The sequence below is a fragment of the Cardiocondyla obscurior genome, linkage group LG07, assembly GCF_019399895.1.
Source record: "Cardiocondyla obscurior isolate alpha-2009 linkage group LG07, Cobs3.1, whole genome shotgun sequence".
Lineage (NCBI taxonomy): Eukaryota > Metazoa > Arthropoda > Insecta > Hymenoptera > Formicidae > Cardiocondyla > Cardiocondyla obscurior.
This window is the reverse complement of record NC_091870.1, coordinates 8,239,034-8,253,788: the sequence shown is the minus strand read 5'-3', so window position 1 is coordinate 8,253,788 and position 14,755 is coordinate 8,239,034. Positions and strand designations below refer to the sequence as shown.

The following is a 14,755-nucleotide window of genomic DNA, read 5'->3' as shown; positions in this document are numbered from 1 at the left end:
TTTTTTACTTTACCTTACTTCGATTCCCGATTTGGAATCGCTCTGGATCGATCCTCGGCGAGGCATTCGGCACTAGAGGTGTATATAATAAAATTAACATTTTATTTGAAAAATCGAGACATACACAGATGCGAAAACAATGATAGCACATTCTGGTAGCATCGATAAATAGACGCTGAAACGATATTTTTAGATTTTAGAGTGACTATGCGCGGGCTGATTGCTCGTTTAATTTTTTCTATTATTTTTTTTTTCTCTCTCGCGAATTAAGTTCCTTCGTTACGATTAATGTCCAAGCGACGCGCGTCGAGCAACAGCTTTCTCGCGAGTCGGTCGGAGCGATACAGAGTGCTCCGAGAGCTTTTATCCAAGCTCAACGAAATTATGATATAAAGAACGCGTAATCTCATTTTTCTTCTTGACGTTTCGACGCGAGGATCTCGCAACGCTGGTCTCTCGCGGAACACTCTGTATTCTCAATTAAAACAGGACCGAGTATTTTCTCTTCCGACCGCATTCTCTCGCCGATTCTTACATACTTCTAGAGCGGAGTGGATGTATAAATATATATGTATATTTATACAAGATGTATCCCAAAGCGTTCAATAGTCAATACACTTCATCATACAGCCTGTATAACGAAATCGCGCTAATCGTTCTCGTAATTAGAGATAGGAAAAAAAAAAGGAAAGGAACTATCGAGGATGTAACAGGCTGATCTCCGACAAGCCGTCTACTTTCGCATTTTTGATCGGTTTCCCTTAAGTCTCCCACGCCAGCAAAGTTGCTCTCTTACTTTCTAAATTATCCTTTCTAGGTATGTGTCCCTCTAATAGCGCTATGTACAAACGTAACGTGAGGGATCAACGTTTGGTCGCAAGCTTGATAATGTAACGAGTGTTAAAACGGTTATCGATAAGGGGCCTCGACGTTCCCCCGCGTTATAAAAGAACCCGATATCGTCGCGAAGAAATCGGAAATCAATGTTCGTAAGGGTCGTTCGGGGATCGCGTATACGAAATGTGGCTCTCGTCGTCTGATTCCACGACGGCGAGTCGAGGGACTTCCTCGTCGATTATAGGAATAATCCGTGGCATTTTGTCATTGGCACTACGACGCACCTCTTTATTGGTTCGATATTACTTTCCATTGTGTTTCGTCTTCGATAAAAATTACGGTGTCATCGATAGTAACGATAAACGGGTATCGGCTTCCGTCGGCGAGCGTTATTAAATCGCGCTCTGCGTTCCCTCGCGACGATTCCTCCTTCCTCCCTCCTCCCTCCTCCCCTGCGTTTTCCATTAATTATTTATTAAATTGTTTGCCGAAGCGTCGTCGATCGCTCGAGTGATCGTCGCCCGATGACGCCGAGATACTCGCGTTATTTCGCATTGCGGATTTCTTTTCTTTTCCTTTCTTTTTTTTTTTAATTTTTTTTTTATATTGCTATATGAAGTAATGGTGTAAGTCTCTCATCATTGGCACCATTATCAATCACTTATTTTTTTTTTCTTCTTCCCACAAGAAAGAAATCAGCCTTTCGTTGCGTCGTTTTGTGATGCGGCTCGGTCTAAAATCTATTGTGAGGAAAATGATTCTTTGATTCACGATGAAGAGCTTCTCGCTCGCTGTTCTCATTGTCGGCCGAAATTATACGATATCTGGTGCGTTCTCTCGAACGACGTGGAGCTGAGGTCCAAAAGGAAGTTCGCAATGCTCTCGCGGAACCGTTCCGAAAGCTCGCGTTCTCCCCGGCGATTTTTTTTTTTCTTTTTTATTTCGTTATCTTTATTTTATTTTATTTTGTTCCATTTGGCACGATGTCACGAGGGTGGACGTTTCTTGTAAAGAGCTTCTCGCATACCGCAACTCCGGGATGCGTTTCGTTTTACCTTTCCTTCCCCGCGCGTTTCTCAAGGAACGTGGATATATGTAAAGAAAAAAAATAATAATCTCGCAATCACGTTCGCGTCGTCAAATTAATCCGATTTATAATACAATGACGAGAATAATGATGTGTATATTTACATGCCGGTAAGAAGGCAGGCATTTCTCCTAGTCACATGCTAACGACTCTTGCGCGAATTAAAATGTAACATATCTCTTAAAATATATATATACATATATTCTTTTCGAGGCACGACGCCGCACGGTTCTCACCTCGTCTCCGGTAATGCGGGATCCAAAGCGAGACTCCGTAGCGATCGATCGCGAAACGCGTATAGCTCGCTGAGAAAAAACGTTTCCGCGCCTCATCACATATAATATATACGATAAAATTTAAACGATGCAAAGTTGAACGAAGACACAACAACGTACTCTAAGCGTTACTTTCCACCTCGGCCGCCGGGGGATTGCGAAAGTCCACCGATCCCTTCAACCTCTTTCGAGAAGATCCACGCCGGGCGAACGCGATTCCGCGGTGGGATCTGTTCCCTCCGTTTTGCCGCGTAATCGTTGTAACGTCTACGTTGTGATAATTACTTGAGAACGGTTCTCCGCGATCCTTTGAGAATTACTTGCGTTCTGGGTTGAAGGGGTCGACGACGACTTCCTCGTCGAGACTTTATCCCGGCGGGCGATTAATAAACCTTTTCACATAGCAACGACCAAATTGAGAATATCTGAAATTACGGAGGATTGCGTTGACAGATCGCGATACGAAGAGTGTCACAAAAGAGGGTGTGTACGATTAGATTAATGCTTCTCGGTTTTCGCGTTCGATTTCTCTCTTTTTTTTTTCTTTTTTTTTTTTTCTTTTTTTTTCTTTTTGGTCTCTCTCTAGAAGGAAAGATAGAAAAAGTTTTTGCGCGCGCGTGTGTGTGTGAAATCATACGAGTTCGAGTGTCGAGCTCTTCAGGATCCGTTTGAGATTTCCGTCCCTCGTCAAGATACTTTTACGTGAATATTCTTCCAGGCGATAAAATCATTCGAAAGATATCCAGCGCAGGTATCTTTCGCTGCTGCACTGGCCGAGTTAATCCCGCTGATGAAGCTCCGTCCTCGATGCGAAGGTGACTCCCGGGCTGTTGAAGTCTTCTTTACCTCGGAGAAGAACTGCGGATCGCAAGGAACGTCGCTCGGCGCTATTTCCGAGCGACGTTCGTCGCGATTTTCTACCACTCTCTCGATCATCTCTTCGTCGAGACGTGATCCTTGCCTCGCCGGTCACTGTCGATCGTTTTCACCCTGAAGAGATCCGTCTGCGACGTCCCCGACTTCCTCCACGTGTACCTGAGGAAAATCCTGAGCGGCGTGTCTTGAGCTGTCCCGGTTTTCACCGCGCGAATACGATTCTCAGTCTTGCTCCACGCTGATATCCACCGTCCTGACTCTGGACGAGTCCGTGGGCAAGAGTTGAAGACGCTCCGGCTCCGCGTCCAGCATGATGATGCACATGAAGCTCTTGCCGGACGCCTGGTCTCGGGGATAGATGGTCACCGGCGCGAACTTGTCCACCGAGCCGTCGACGTAGGAACAAAGCTTTCGGTAAACCTGAGGAAAGTGCCTCCGCAGGGAAACTCCCCTGAGCCTGAGCTGCCGCTGAATGTTGGTGAAGCTGATCTCTCGCGCTTTCCGCAGCGTGTTCTGGCCGTTGTTACCGGGGAGGGATGTCAGCACGAGAGTTTCAGGCGAGTCCATCTCTCTGGTGATGTTGCAGGGAGACGAGGGTGCCGGCTGCGAAAGCCGCCTTCTGGCTTGCGGGGACGCCGAAGAGGAGGAGGCCTGCTGCTTAGCCGCCCCGTCGAGCCTGATCTTCGCGCACCTGGAGACCAGTTGCCGCTCCCATCTCACCGCGCCGCTGGTCGGCACCTCGCTGACCACGCAGACCGCCACGTAGAGCACCAGCCGCGCCTCCGGATTGTACGTCTTGCAGAGGCGCATCAGCTCGGCGTACAGCTCGGCACCCATCTCGCCCGGAAGCAGGTCCGACCAGCGAACGTAAGTAGGCTCGCCGAGGTCAGCGAACCCGTTGCCGACGAAACGTTCCGCCGCTTCGGGGCTCGAGAAGAAGCATTTGACCGCGCCGCGGCCGTGGGCGGCGTGACCGCGTCTCGCGAGGGCCGAGATGTGCTTCAGGGTGGCTGGATCCTCCTTCGCCGAGGACAGCACCTGACGGCAGAGGCTGCCGGCGCGCGAGTGAAGGCAGGTCCTACGGTGACGCTGCCAGTGGGCCCTACGACATTCCCTCGAGCAGTACAGGCATGTGCAATTGTGGCAGCTCTTGTAGGTCTTCCTCGCTTCCGCCAGGGTGGTCGAGTTGCCGCACTTGTTGTTGCGGCACCGCACCACCTTGTCCATGGCCGAGCTGCCGTTGGTGGAGTCTTGAGCGTTGTCGAAGGACACCCTGCGATGCCGAGGCTGGACTCCGCCGCCGCCGCGCGGCATCAGCGACGAGGACGACGAAGCCGCGGCGGCGACAGCCGCGGCCCGCGACGCCGGCAGGGTGTCACTGCCCTCGCTCTTCCGTCTCACCAGCTCGCCGGAGTAGAAGCTGCGCTGATCGTCGGCGCTCGCCTGGTGAACGTCCATCACGCTCTTAGCTGACTCTACGACAGATCGATTGCCACTATCAGTACGAGTGCGCAAAAATGAAGCAAGATCAATAGGAGAAAACGATGAGAGAGGTCGGAGAACGATCGTGATTAAACGAAGAGCTTATCTCGTAATCGTGTTCATTTTCCGTCAAACGTTTAGACTCAGCAGTTTCCCGAGAGACATTACTCTCGCGAGACGCTCGCGGCTGCTTGAACAATCGCTAAAAAAAAAATTAACTTAACACGATTCGGAGGCGAGCTCTTCTTTTTCAGGTACTATCGAAATGACGGCGTCGTATAGAAAATGATGATGTTCATTGCTTTGATGCGGCAAGGTGAGCAGCAGTAAATGAAACTCGCGTGACGACGTTACGCGTCGAAATGAGAGGACTCGTTCTCACTTGCCTCCGTCATCGTCACTGAGAATCAGCGCGAGAAACGCGTTAAGCACAATGACATGATAATTATAAGCAAGTATGAGCGTGAATGACAGTGATCGGCGTGATGTAGCTGTTAATGACGCAGTAGGATGTGTAATTTCTCATCCCCCAAACGGTCTAAGTCTCCCCGCTGTTCAATCGCATTTTCCCGGTGTCGGTGATGGCTTCACAACTCAACATATGAAGCAACTGCCTAGGAAAACCGAAGCGTCGAAGCAAATAATAATTAGAGATAAGTGATTCAAAGAAGAACAAGACGGCTAACTGAAAAGAAGGTGTTAAAAGATATCGAACTCTAATCTATAAAAAGAACAATGTGAAATCTTTTTTTTCTTTTTTTTCTTTTAAGAAGCACAGGATACTTTACTAATAAATATATTTAAAATTTTTATTAGATATATTCCTTTTTATCCTCGCGCGAAAGTTCCTTTTACAGGACTATTATTTATTACGAGCTTTACGTTAATAAATGAAGATTGATTTTAATAAAGACGCATGGAATTTTTAATATTACTTCAGGATTTCGTCCTGATATTTCTACGACCGAACATCTCGTTGCGTTTCACCAACGATATTAATAAATATATTTATTATTTTCCAACTTCGTACATGTCTAGGTTTAATGAATCATCGAACGTACAATTGGAAAAAGAACTATTATAACAAGAGCGAGTGGGCGAATTGCTAAGTTCGCGTAAAAGCGAATTCAAGTCGTGACTTTAAACTCATCCGACGTGCCAGAAGCTTGATCGTGCACAGAACCACAGAAGATCTGTATCGTTTTTAGTTGCACTTTCCTACGTTTTCCGTGTGGAAAAAAAGAACGAAAAAAAAGGGAAAAAAAAAAAATAATAAAAATTAGAAGACACACTATTAAAGTCTACGAATTAATTCTGTGATATATTGTTAAATTACGCAACTATACCTTTCATTTTTTTTTAAAGCTCGACTGCGTTAGCGAAAGTTGAGACAGATCGTTGGAAAGTATAGGAAACGCTGCTAAAAAGAGGGACAGATCTTTGAAGAGACAGAAAAAAAGTTATGTAAGAAAAACAGACAGAGAGAGAAAGAGAGAAAGAGAGAAAGAGTGTCGAGAGTCTTGGTGATGATTTTTGTCTTACGATCTTCGTCTCGGCTCGTGTTATTAATCACGCGCTCCTAATCATTCGCGCGATAAGCAGCGAGCGGCTGCTGCGGTGGCCGGCCACGGCCGAACTCGTCCTTGGACTCTGGGGTGTCTACCCCGCAATGGGCTTTACACGCCCTTAGGCTCGCCTCTGCAAAGGTGCAAAAGAACGTGAGTTCGAGGAATGAGGGGGAGAGGGGGCGGAGGGGGAGGGCATCGAGGCACGAGATACGCGTTATCGCCCTCTTCGTGTGCCGGACAACGTTGCTTTTTTTTTCTACATCGATAGACTTGGTGATTATCGGCCCGTGGGCCCGAAACAAAGGGCAACGACCACGCATCCGTTCATCCCGTTTCGTTCATTGCGTTTCCTGCCTTTCCGTTCATTTCACAGGGATGAAAGCGAGAGGAATTTTTTTTTTTTTTTTTTTTATTTGACGAGGAAAAAGTTTCTTTTTTATTTTATTTTTAATTTCTCCGGAACGTTTTCTATTCTTTCGATTTCCTGCGTCGTTGGCGAAGATGAAAATATAGGGGATGCGCGCGTAGGCAGTTTCGCAACTTTATCTTGGGCGACTTACTTTACGCGCGGGACTTGGCCCGTTCGTACGTTCAAATATGAAGCGCAGTCTTGGTGGGTGAAGGGGAGATGAGATGAGTGACGACGAGGCGAAGAGAAAACGCAAGTTTAAAGGCTCCCTTTTACGCCGCTGAGCGCGGGAATACGATCGCGAGGTACGTACTACATCAAAATGATCCGGGGATACGTGTACACCGGCGGCAGATTTCCCTCGCGCGTACGAGAACCGTGAGGAAAAGAACGGACAGGTCCCCATCCCCCGCGCGCGGAGATGAAATGTTAATTGTTTCTCGAAAGAGAGCTTGCAAAATGAACGAGAACCAGGCACGAGATCCGGTGTGCGAATTCTGCCGCTTGCGTAAGGTAAGTAAAAGACAGCCCGATGCGCACGTTCCTCGGAGGGGGACAAGGGCGGGGGGGAATTGGCTCGCACGCATAGAAATTGATCGTCCTTGAGTAGGATCCGCCGATCAGAACGAAAACTTACATAGTCCTCCTACCTTGGAGGTCTTGGCGCAGGTCGCTGCAACTCTTCCCGGCTTTCGCCTGGCCGGCGGCGGCACTCGTATGGCGATGGCGGATGGCGGACGTGGCGGTCACGACGGGTCCCCCCGGGCCAGGACTCGGGGTACGCGACGCGGGTGGCAGCCCCAGGAGGGAGTCGAGTACGTCCTCCAGGGTCGTGGAGCCCGGGCTCGGTTTGTTCCGCAGAAGAGCTGCCGTCGCCATCGCCTCGTCCGTATCGCTCTGGCCCGATCCTGATCATCGATATCATGCGGGGGTGAAGAAGAGACAGAGAGGTTTGCGTCATCCTCTTGGCCTCGAAAGTGTACGTAGACATGTATGCGTGTACCGCGTGTATCCACCGAGGTGAGAACATAATAAGCCTTTTTCCCAATTTTTTTTTTTTTTTTTTTTTTCTCCCATTAATTCCATAATTAATTACAAAGCGATTACTTTGCTCCCTTCGTCCGGTCTTGTTTCACGAAAGGGAGCAACTACGAGTGCATGTCTATGTGTACGTGTGTGCGTGTATGTGTGTACCCAAGTGTCGATGAAATAATCCTTCCCAGGATCCCACCGATCCGTCAATTAACGAACAAAAGCGAATCCTTCTCCCCATTGCGTCCTTCGGATTAATTTCGTTAAATTTCTCTTGGCCTCGGGGGACAAAAAAAAAAAGAGCTCCTCGCGCTAAGGAGATGACAAACTTTTGCGATCCGCGATACGTGCGGCGGACGCGCCCGTTGCAGCCGATCGAGATCAGCCTGCGGCACGGAACAAGTACATTTAGTTGTGTGCTAGATCAAGTTTACGTTTGCGGGACCACTGACTGCCGATCGACCGATAGATCATTTAAATTGTACATCATCGATTGTGCTTCACGCGCGCATTAAGTGCGTACGAATTACATATAGAGAGACGATACAGAACTCAATTGCTGACGTCGTGGCCGAAGAAAGCAACAAAATTCTGCGACACTTACCGTGACACAAGCAGAACGTGGTACACAATGCGACCAAATTACAGGTGTATGCAGAGAGAAGACGTTCACATGAGTGAATGGACGTCGTTGAATCAGTTCCCTTCTCTAAAAGTTACTCGTAAACCGCAAGGCGATGCTCGTCGATATAAATTCGTGACAAATAAGTTAAATACCAATCGAAATTTTGCGAAGAGAACCGATTCAATCGACTGTAAAACACACAAGGATGGAGAAAGAAAGATAGAGAGAGAGAAAGAGAGAGAGAGAGAAAAATAAAGAGAGAAAAATATAAAGAAATAATTGTATGCACGTATGTGCGTATAAAATAAATGCTGGAATAAAAAGGTTTATGGACGGAACATAAAAAAAAAAGGGTGACAATAATTTATTTGCCAAGGGGTAATAATTACGCTCTACAGACAAATGATAATTGGTTGACGCGTCCGGACAATAAGTACGGAACCGTTTGAAAGAGAGAGACCAGAGGCTGCACCGGATCGCGCAGAATCACGTCGAGGTCGTCGTTCTCGTCGTCCCGCGACTCGCACAATTAGAACTTACTTTTATAAATATCACTTACACGTACTCGATACACAACTTGATAACAATGATAGAATTAAAAAAAAAGACATTAAAAAAATTAAAAAAAAAAATCTTTAAGGCACTGCAGCAGACGAAACGAGACGTGCGAGCGTGATTCTGCGAGCTCCGGTGTCGTAATTAAAATAGTAACAATGGAGATAATAATAATAATAATAATAATATAATTAAAAATCATAATAACGATAATGATAATATCAACGCGCTAGTAACACAATAAACGGCGTGCGCGCTTCACAAAAAGTAAACCTAATTAATACAATTATGTGTATTACACCTGTACAGGTTCTACAGGCGTAATCGTAAGGTGGACAGATTTACAATAAAACATACATAAACGCAAGTAAACTACTAACAACAGTGAGCGCGGAAAGAAGAAAAAAGAAAAGAGAAAGAAAAAGAAATAAAAATCGAATAAAAAGAATAAAAAGAGGGCGATTAAATTATAAAATTGATATCTTGTTACATGAGATACCGTACGGAAGCGCCTTTGTAATTACTCTTTTATCAGCGAACGGGAAAGGGGAAGCAAAGGGCCGTCGGCGCGTTTCATCGTAAACAAAATAAGAAAGTGTACTACAAAATTCTTCGCGACGAGCTCTCTCGCATGAGTGGCGAAAGAATGACAGAGAGAAAGAAAGAGGAAGAGTGAGTGAGAGACGAGAGAACGCGCGTGGAATGGAGAGTTTCTCTTTTTTTTTATATATATATTTTTTTTTTCTCTTAGAATTTTTCGCAGCGCGAAAGAAGGTCCGCAAAAGGCGCGACTCGGATGCTGCACTTCCGGTTGCCACGTCTGCCCCAAGAAAAAGGTCCTCGAGGAAGTCGAGACCGCCCGAGCGAGCGAGCGACAATCGGGCGAATCGCTAAATACTAATTAAACGAGTTCGTCTCGTTTTGCACCGTCGTCTCGAGCCGCTTTATCAGGTCCGACGGCATCCACTTGAGAGCTCCGGCTTCGAGAATTCCCGATAGCGGACTCTTTAAGAAGCTCGACGATTTACTCGATCGCAAGCACTAAAGATTTTACTACCGAGCCTGGTTCTCGAAGAGAGCTCCCAAGTGGACGACGGGAATCGCGGAGGAAAAGCGAAGTACATATTCGCTTGGCTCGCCGTCGTAAATTAATCATCAACCGAATCTTGGGAGCTTGATCTGAGCTTCGCACACCTGCGGTTCGCTCGAGTGGGCGACGAAAGCTGACGAAAACGAGGACGGGATAAAAGGAGATAACGATTATCGATATGTGGGCGTAAGCTTTAATCACCGTCGGTGATGACGATAAAAAGCTCTCTCGCGGACCAGAGAGAAAATTACGAGAGCGCCTCCGGGGCCTCTGCACCTACACGAAGCGATATGAAAAGCACCGCCGAATAACCGGCGCCCTTAAAAGGCATCTTTAATATTTACTAGAGTGGTACGGAGGCGAAAGGGAGGAAAGACGAGAATGCAAAAATCTACTTCACGATCAATTTCGCGGAAGAATATTTTTCAAATTTATACAATGATATGTAACGCTTAATTAAACCTTAATTAAACCATTTACTTCCCGATACGCGAGATTAAAAAGCATTATTCAATACACCCAACTTACATTGATATCGTTCGCGTTACCGTTTCGATTTCTCTCCGGGATAAATTACGTCCGCCTCGCACGCGATTACCCGGCTTTGATTTTACCGATTTCGCGGGAGGTTTCGTTTCGAGGGACAGTCTCCGTCAGCTTCGCGGTCCTTCGTCGACGGGGGGGGGCAGTTGGCACCGGAAGTGGCCGGATGCCGGAATTTTTCGCGCGTCCGCTAGGCGAGCAGCAACTCACCGCGGTGATGACGCTGTTGCTGCTGCTGACGGTGCTGATGACGCTGATGGTGGTGGTGATAGTTCGAGGAGGACGTGGGCGATGGGCCGGCCGAGGACGTTTGTAGATGCTGATGGCGTACGTCGTCCCGGCTGGGCGTCAGGTCCAGGTAGAGGCCGGATGCGGCCGAGTCCTGGCAGCTGCAGGACTCGGTGCCGGCCGCGTTGCAGCAGTCCCCGGCCTCCTGATCGGTCGCCAGGCTCATCGGGGTCTCCGGCGAGTCCACGGGCCGCGTGCCGACGAACGAGCTCTCCATCCAGCACAGCCTCACGCTCCCTTCGGGGTGCCGAGACAAATGCGACAGCGATTAGGCCCCGGGCCGTAAAATGACCCTTCGCGCGCGACGGCGTCGAGAAATTATTTCTAATCTTCCAATATTCTTTCTAGCCCTATTTTCTCACCGTGAGAAATTACGTCACGCGACACTTATTAGCCTCAAGGTCCCCCGATTGCAAATACAAACGCAGCTACGAAATTTAATCTCGCGAGAGACATATGCGAATTGAAATCGCGTAAAGCACTATGGAAAAAAAAAAAATTAACGTGCATACACGTTACGTAATACCGAGGGGGAGTCGTGTATTTCGCTTTAAGGCTCTTTTAACGATTAGGATCTGACGACGTGGGCATTAATCTTCATTGATCACGTAATCATCTTAAGTAATAGTAGCATTGTACGAGTGTTGAAGAGATGAATGACAAAGGAAACAAATAAATAAATTGAAAGAATACTAAACGTAATCGTACGTAATTTTATACGACCCTATTGCGTTTGTTCATAATTTTAATTTCCCGGCACGAGTAACGTTCGTAAATCTATCTTGAGAAACAGTGTTAGTAAAGCTAGCACCAAAGTTACGGTAACAGTTAGCGTGTTATGTGAAAAATATTTAATTAAGCGGCAAGTTAGTTTCGTTATCTGTTATCGATATTAATTAATACTAGTGTGTTAATGTCACAAGCATTAGAATCCAAACGTGATAGCGGCATCGGGGAGACCGGTCAAGTCGATTGAAATTTTCAGCGGCAAAATAAATCTCCGCGTGTTTGATCTTACGCAAAATTTAATTAGCTTGCAGCGAACGCCTTTCCAATTTATACCTTTCGACGTTGTCTCGGGACGGCTTGCGACTTTGCTCGCGCCGAAAAGACGAGGGGAGAAAAAGTGGAAGGTATTTAAATTTCAGGGTAATCTATTTCGGTGGACGACGGTCATGAGACGCTATCGAAATAGCAGCGGCCGTCTCGCTAGGGCGCTTTGCGAGATGCAGCGTCGGGATTAAAGAGGCGAGAAGGTCGCCGGATCCCGTCAACCAAGACGTCGGCTGCAAATCACAGCTGCGCCGGACTCTCAAAATCGAGCGTGGCACGATCGCGCGATTTTTTTGGAAACGCCATGAACCCCATTCGCTTAAGACGGCGCGGTTCCCGTAAATAAATGATTTTTATAATTAATACTCGAGCAACGAGAGCGCTACTTCTGTTATCTCTCGTTTCCACAATGAGGCCGTCAAGCTCTGAGCGAGGCAGAGACGACCGAGACTGACGTTCCCCGGGATTAATCTCAAAGGCGAAATCTAAAGGCACTTCTAGCACCAATTCCGCGACGAGTCTAATAAAGAATCGTCTGATACCGAGACCGAGCGTTTGCGCGTTACCAATGGGTTTATTTATATCGGTGGCGATACACCGCTCGCGAGATTTTATGCATCGCGCATTCATAAACGCGGAAGACGTGGACTGAGTACTTGCGATTTGAATGGTCGTGTCACGTTAAAGTGTGACACGCGTATCCGCGCCACTTGTACGAAGCACTTTCGCAAGCCACAATGACTTACACACGGTGCTTCGATGGCGAACAAAAAGAAGCGTCTTCGTTTAAACATTTAGACGGCTTAGAACTTTATGCACGGCTGTTTTTAATCACGTCTCAAGCTGGCATATCTGCTGCGAATACATCTTTCACATCGCGGATAATAAAATAGATGGCCGACCAGCGACGATGGATTTTTCCATCCGTTAGAAACTCTATAATCCGAACTTTCATTAATTATCCATTAATTTCAATTCACGGTATAAAAAAAAAAATCATGTCCACGAGTCGCGATAGCGGCGCTTGGCTAAAATGTAATACGGCAACTGGGATTTAAATGGAGCCTTAAAATTATTCAATTCAAGAAATCGGGGAATGTGAAAGATGTTAAAAACCGACCTGTTTTGACCTCATCGATGCGTAGAGCCAGCTGATGCATACAGAGACAAAGAGAGAGACAGAGACAGAGAGAAAAAGAGAGGCAGCTTGCAAAGGAAGATAAAAGAAGACATTAAGAAAATAGGAAAACTCAAAAATTACCTTCGTGGCGGAGAGCAAAGGTGATGGTGGTTGTGATGTTGATAGGATGGTATTTTTTTTTTTTTTTGTGGCTGGGGGTGCTTTAGTGCTCACCTCTGGGGCTAGTGGACCTCGCTCCGCCTCTATCGTCCCAATCTTCAGGTCGAGATCGAGGCGAGAGTCGGCCGCTACCACTTCCACCAACCTCTTGGCCGCTTTTTACGTAGTGCACGATGGCCGAGGTCACCTCCTTTATCGAATTCCGCACCTCCAGCTGCTGATTCGTTGTCTGTTGCTGTTGCTAATGTTGCGAAACAAATGTCAGATCCGTTCCAGATGATATAAGAATTAATTATGAATTAAAAATTGATATTTTCGATAAATACTTTGCATATGTGATTAATAAATAATTACGTATTTTATGCGATCCATCGTAAACTTTAAAGAGCCTTAATATTAATAAGATCGTTAAGAAAAATAGTCTAAGAAATAATTATCTCCTTTTTTTTTTTTTTTTTAAGAAACAGTGTATGAAATGTTTGCTAGGAAAGAAAGCATGAAAGAAGATATCAAATAATAAAAGCTTTCCTGCCAGAATTTCTAATTTTAGAAAGTGCCGACGCGCTTGCGTACTATTCGAGGAAATTAAAAATAAATTGCATAAAGAGCGAGATCTCGCAGAGGGATTAAAGTATGGAGCTAAAACGAGCTCTAGGAATATTACGTCGAGATTTTTTTTTTTTTCAGAATTCGTAAATATTGCGAGCGCACGAACGCGCAATTCAAAAACGTAACGCACATTTATGCAATCGCGAATATCGATTTGCAAACACGTTAGAATTCTAAAGCCCCGCTGACGCAAAGAAAATCGTGACGCTAACGGTGACGTCAATAATTTCCGACGAGGCGCTTCGTGTTTGCTGGCCGGCAGAAATAAGCGAGAGAAAATTGCCTTAAACGGCAGATAAACGGATGGACGATTTTAATTTGTCCGAAGATTAAATCCCGCGGCCGAAGATAGCGAAGGACTCGACGGGATCGAAGTGAGAAAACGAGAAACAAGAGGGGCTATCTCATTGTCGCGTTCTTACCTTGTTCGCGGCTTGCAACTGGGGAAGAATACCCTGAGCAAGACGTTCCGCCGGTGTCCGCGGGTTGGTCAGCCGCTCTTGAGAACGCCAGCCCAGGTAAGGCTGCCGATGGTTGAAGGACGACCTGGCCGAACTCGCGGGTGAACTGCCGGCGCTGTTCAGCAAGCTAGTGCTCCATCTCGAAAACACAGGAGGCGTGGGACTGGGACTCAGAAGGATACCTGCGGCCGAAAAAAAAAATTGTTATTCATGGCAATTACTTAATAAAAAAAAAATTAAAAAAAATATTTAACCCTATTTTTTTATTTATTTAATTGCACTTTGCGGGCGATTCCAAAGTTTGTCCTACCTGTAGTCGGCTGTCGGTTGGAAGACGACGAAAGGGACGACAGAGACGTGGTCTTGGAGCCGAGGGCGCGCCACCCTCCATGCTGCGACGCGTCGGAGTGCCTCTTCAGCCGGAACCCGTCGCGGGCAGCGGGTGAATTCTTGTACCAGTCGGGTACGTTGAGCCGCTGCAGCGACCGCTGCACCCTGAGCTCATGCTCGCTCGGCACGCGCTCGCCCACCTTCTGTAGCTCATTCTCCGGCGGCTGCAATCAGAAAAATTTAGGAATTAAAATGACGAAAATATAATTAATCTGCCCCCAGGCAGAATTGTTCTCTTTTCGAATCGCTCATTGTAAAGGAGATCGGCCTTGACG

The 14,755-nt window shown here is 46.7% G+C and overlaps 1 protein-coding gene across 8 annotated transcripts in view; it reads right to left on the bottom strand.

Annotated features, from left to right (window-relative positions):
• Positions 1-81: 81 nt before the first annotated feature.
• The window catches only part of LOC139104214 (uncharacterized), a 44,053-nt gene continuing 29,379 nt past the window's right edge, over positions 82-14,755 (bottom strand). For 3 of the 8 annotated variants that reach the window (XM_070659548.1, XM_070659549.1, XM_070659552.1), the window contains 5 exons: positions 14,401-14,644; positions 14,052-14,272; positions 13,075-13,261; positions 10,590-10,904; positions 82-4,550 (listed from right to left, as the gene is read on the bottom strand). In XM_070659548.1, the coding sequence (XP_070515649.1) occupies positions 3,298-4,550; positions 10,590-10,904; positions 13,075-13,261; positions 14,052-14,272; positions 14,401-14,644 (2,220 nt within the window). In that variant the 3' untranslated portion in view covers positions 82-3,297. Of the gene's footprint in view, positions 4,551-4,577; positions 6,256-6,515; positions 7,443-10,589; positions 10,905-13,074; positions 13,262-14,051; positions 14,273-14,400; positions 14,645-14,755 lie in introns of those variants that run through there. The other 5 variants (XM_070659555.1, XM_070659554.1, XM_070659553.1 and 2 more) reach the window with 5 other exon arrangements.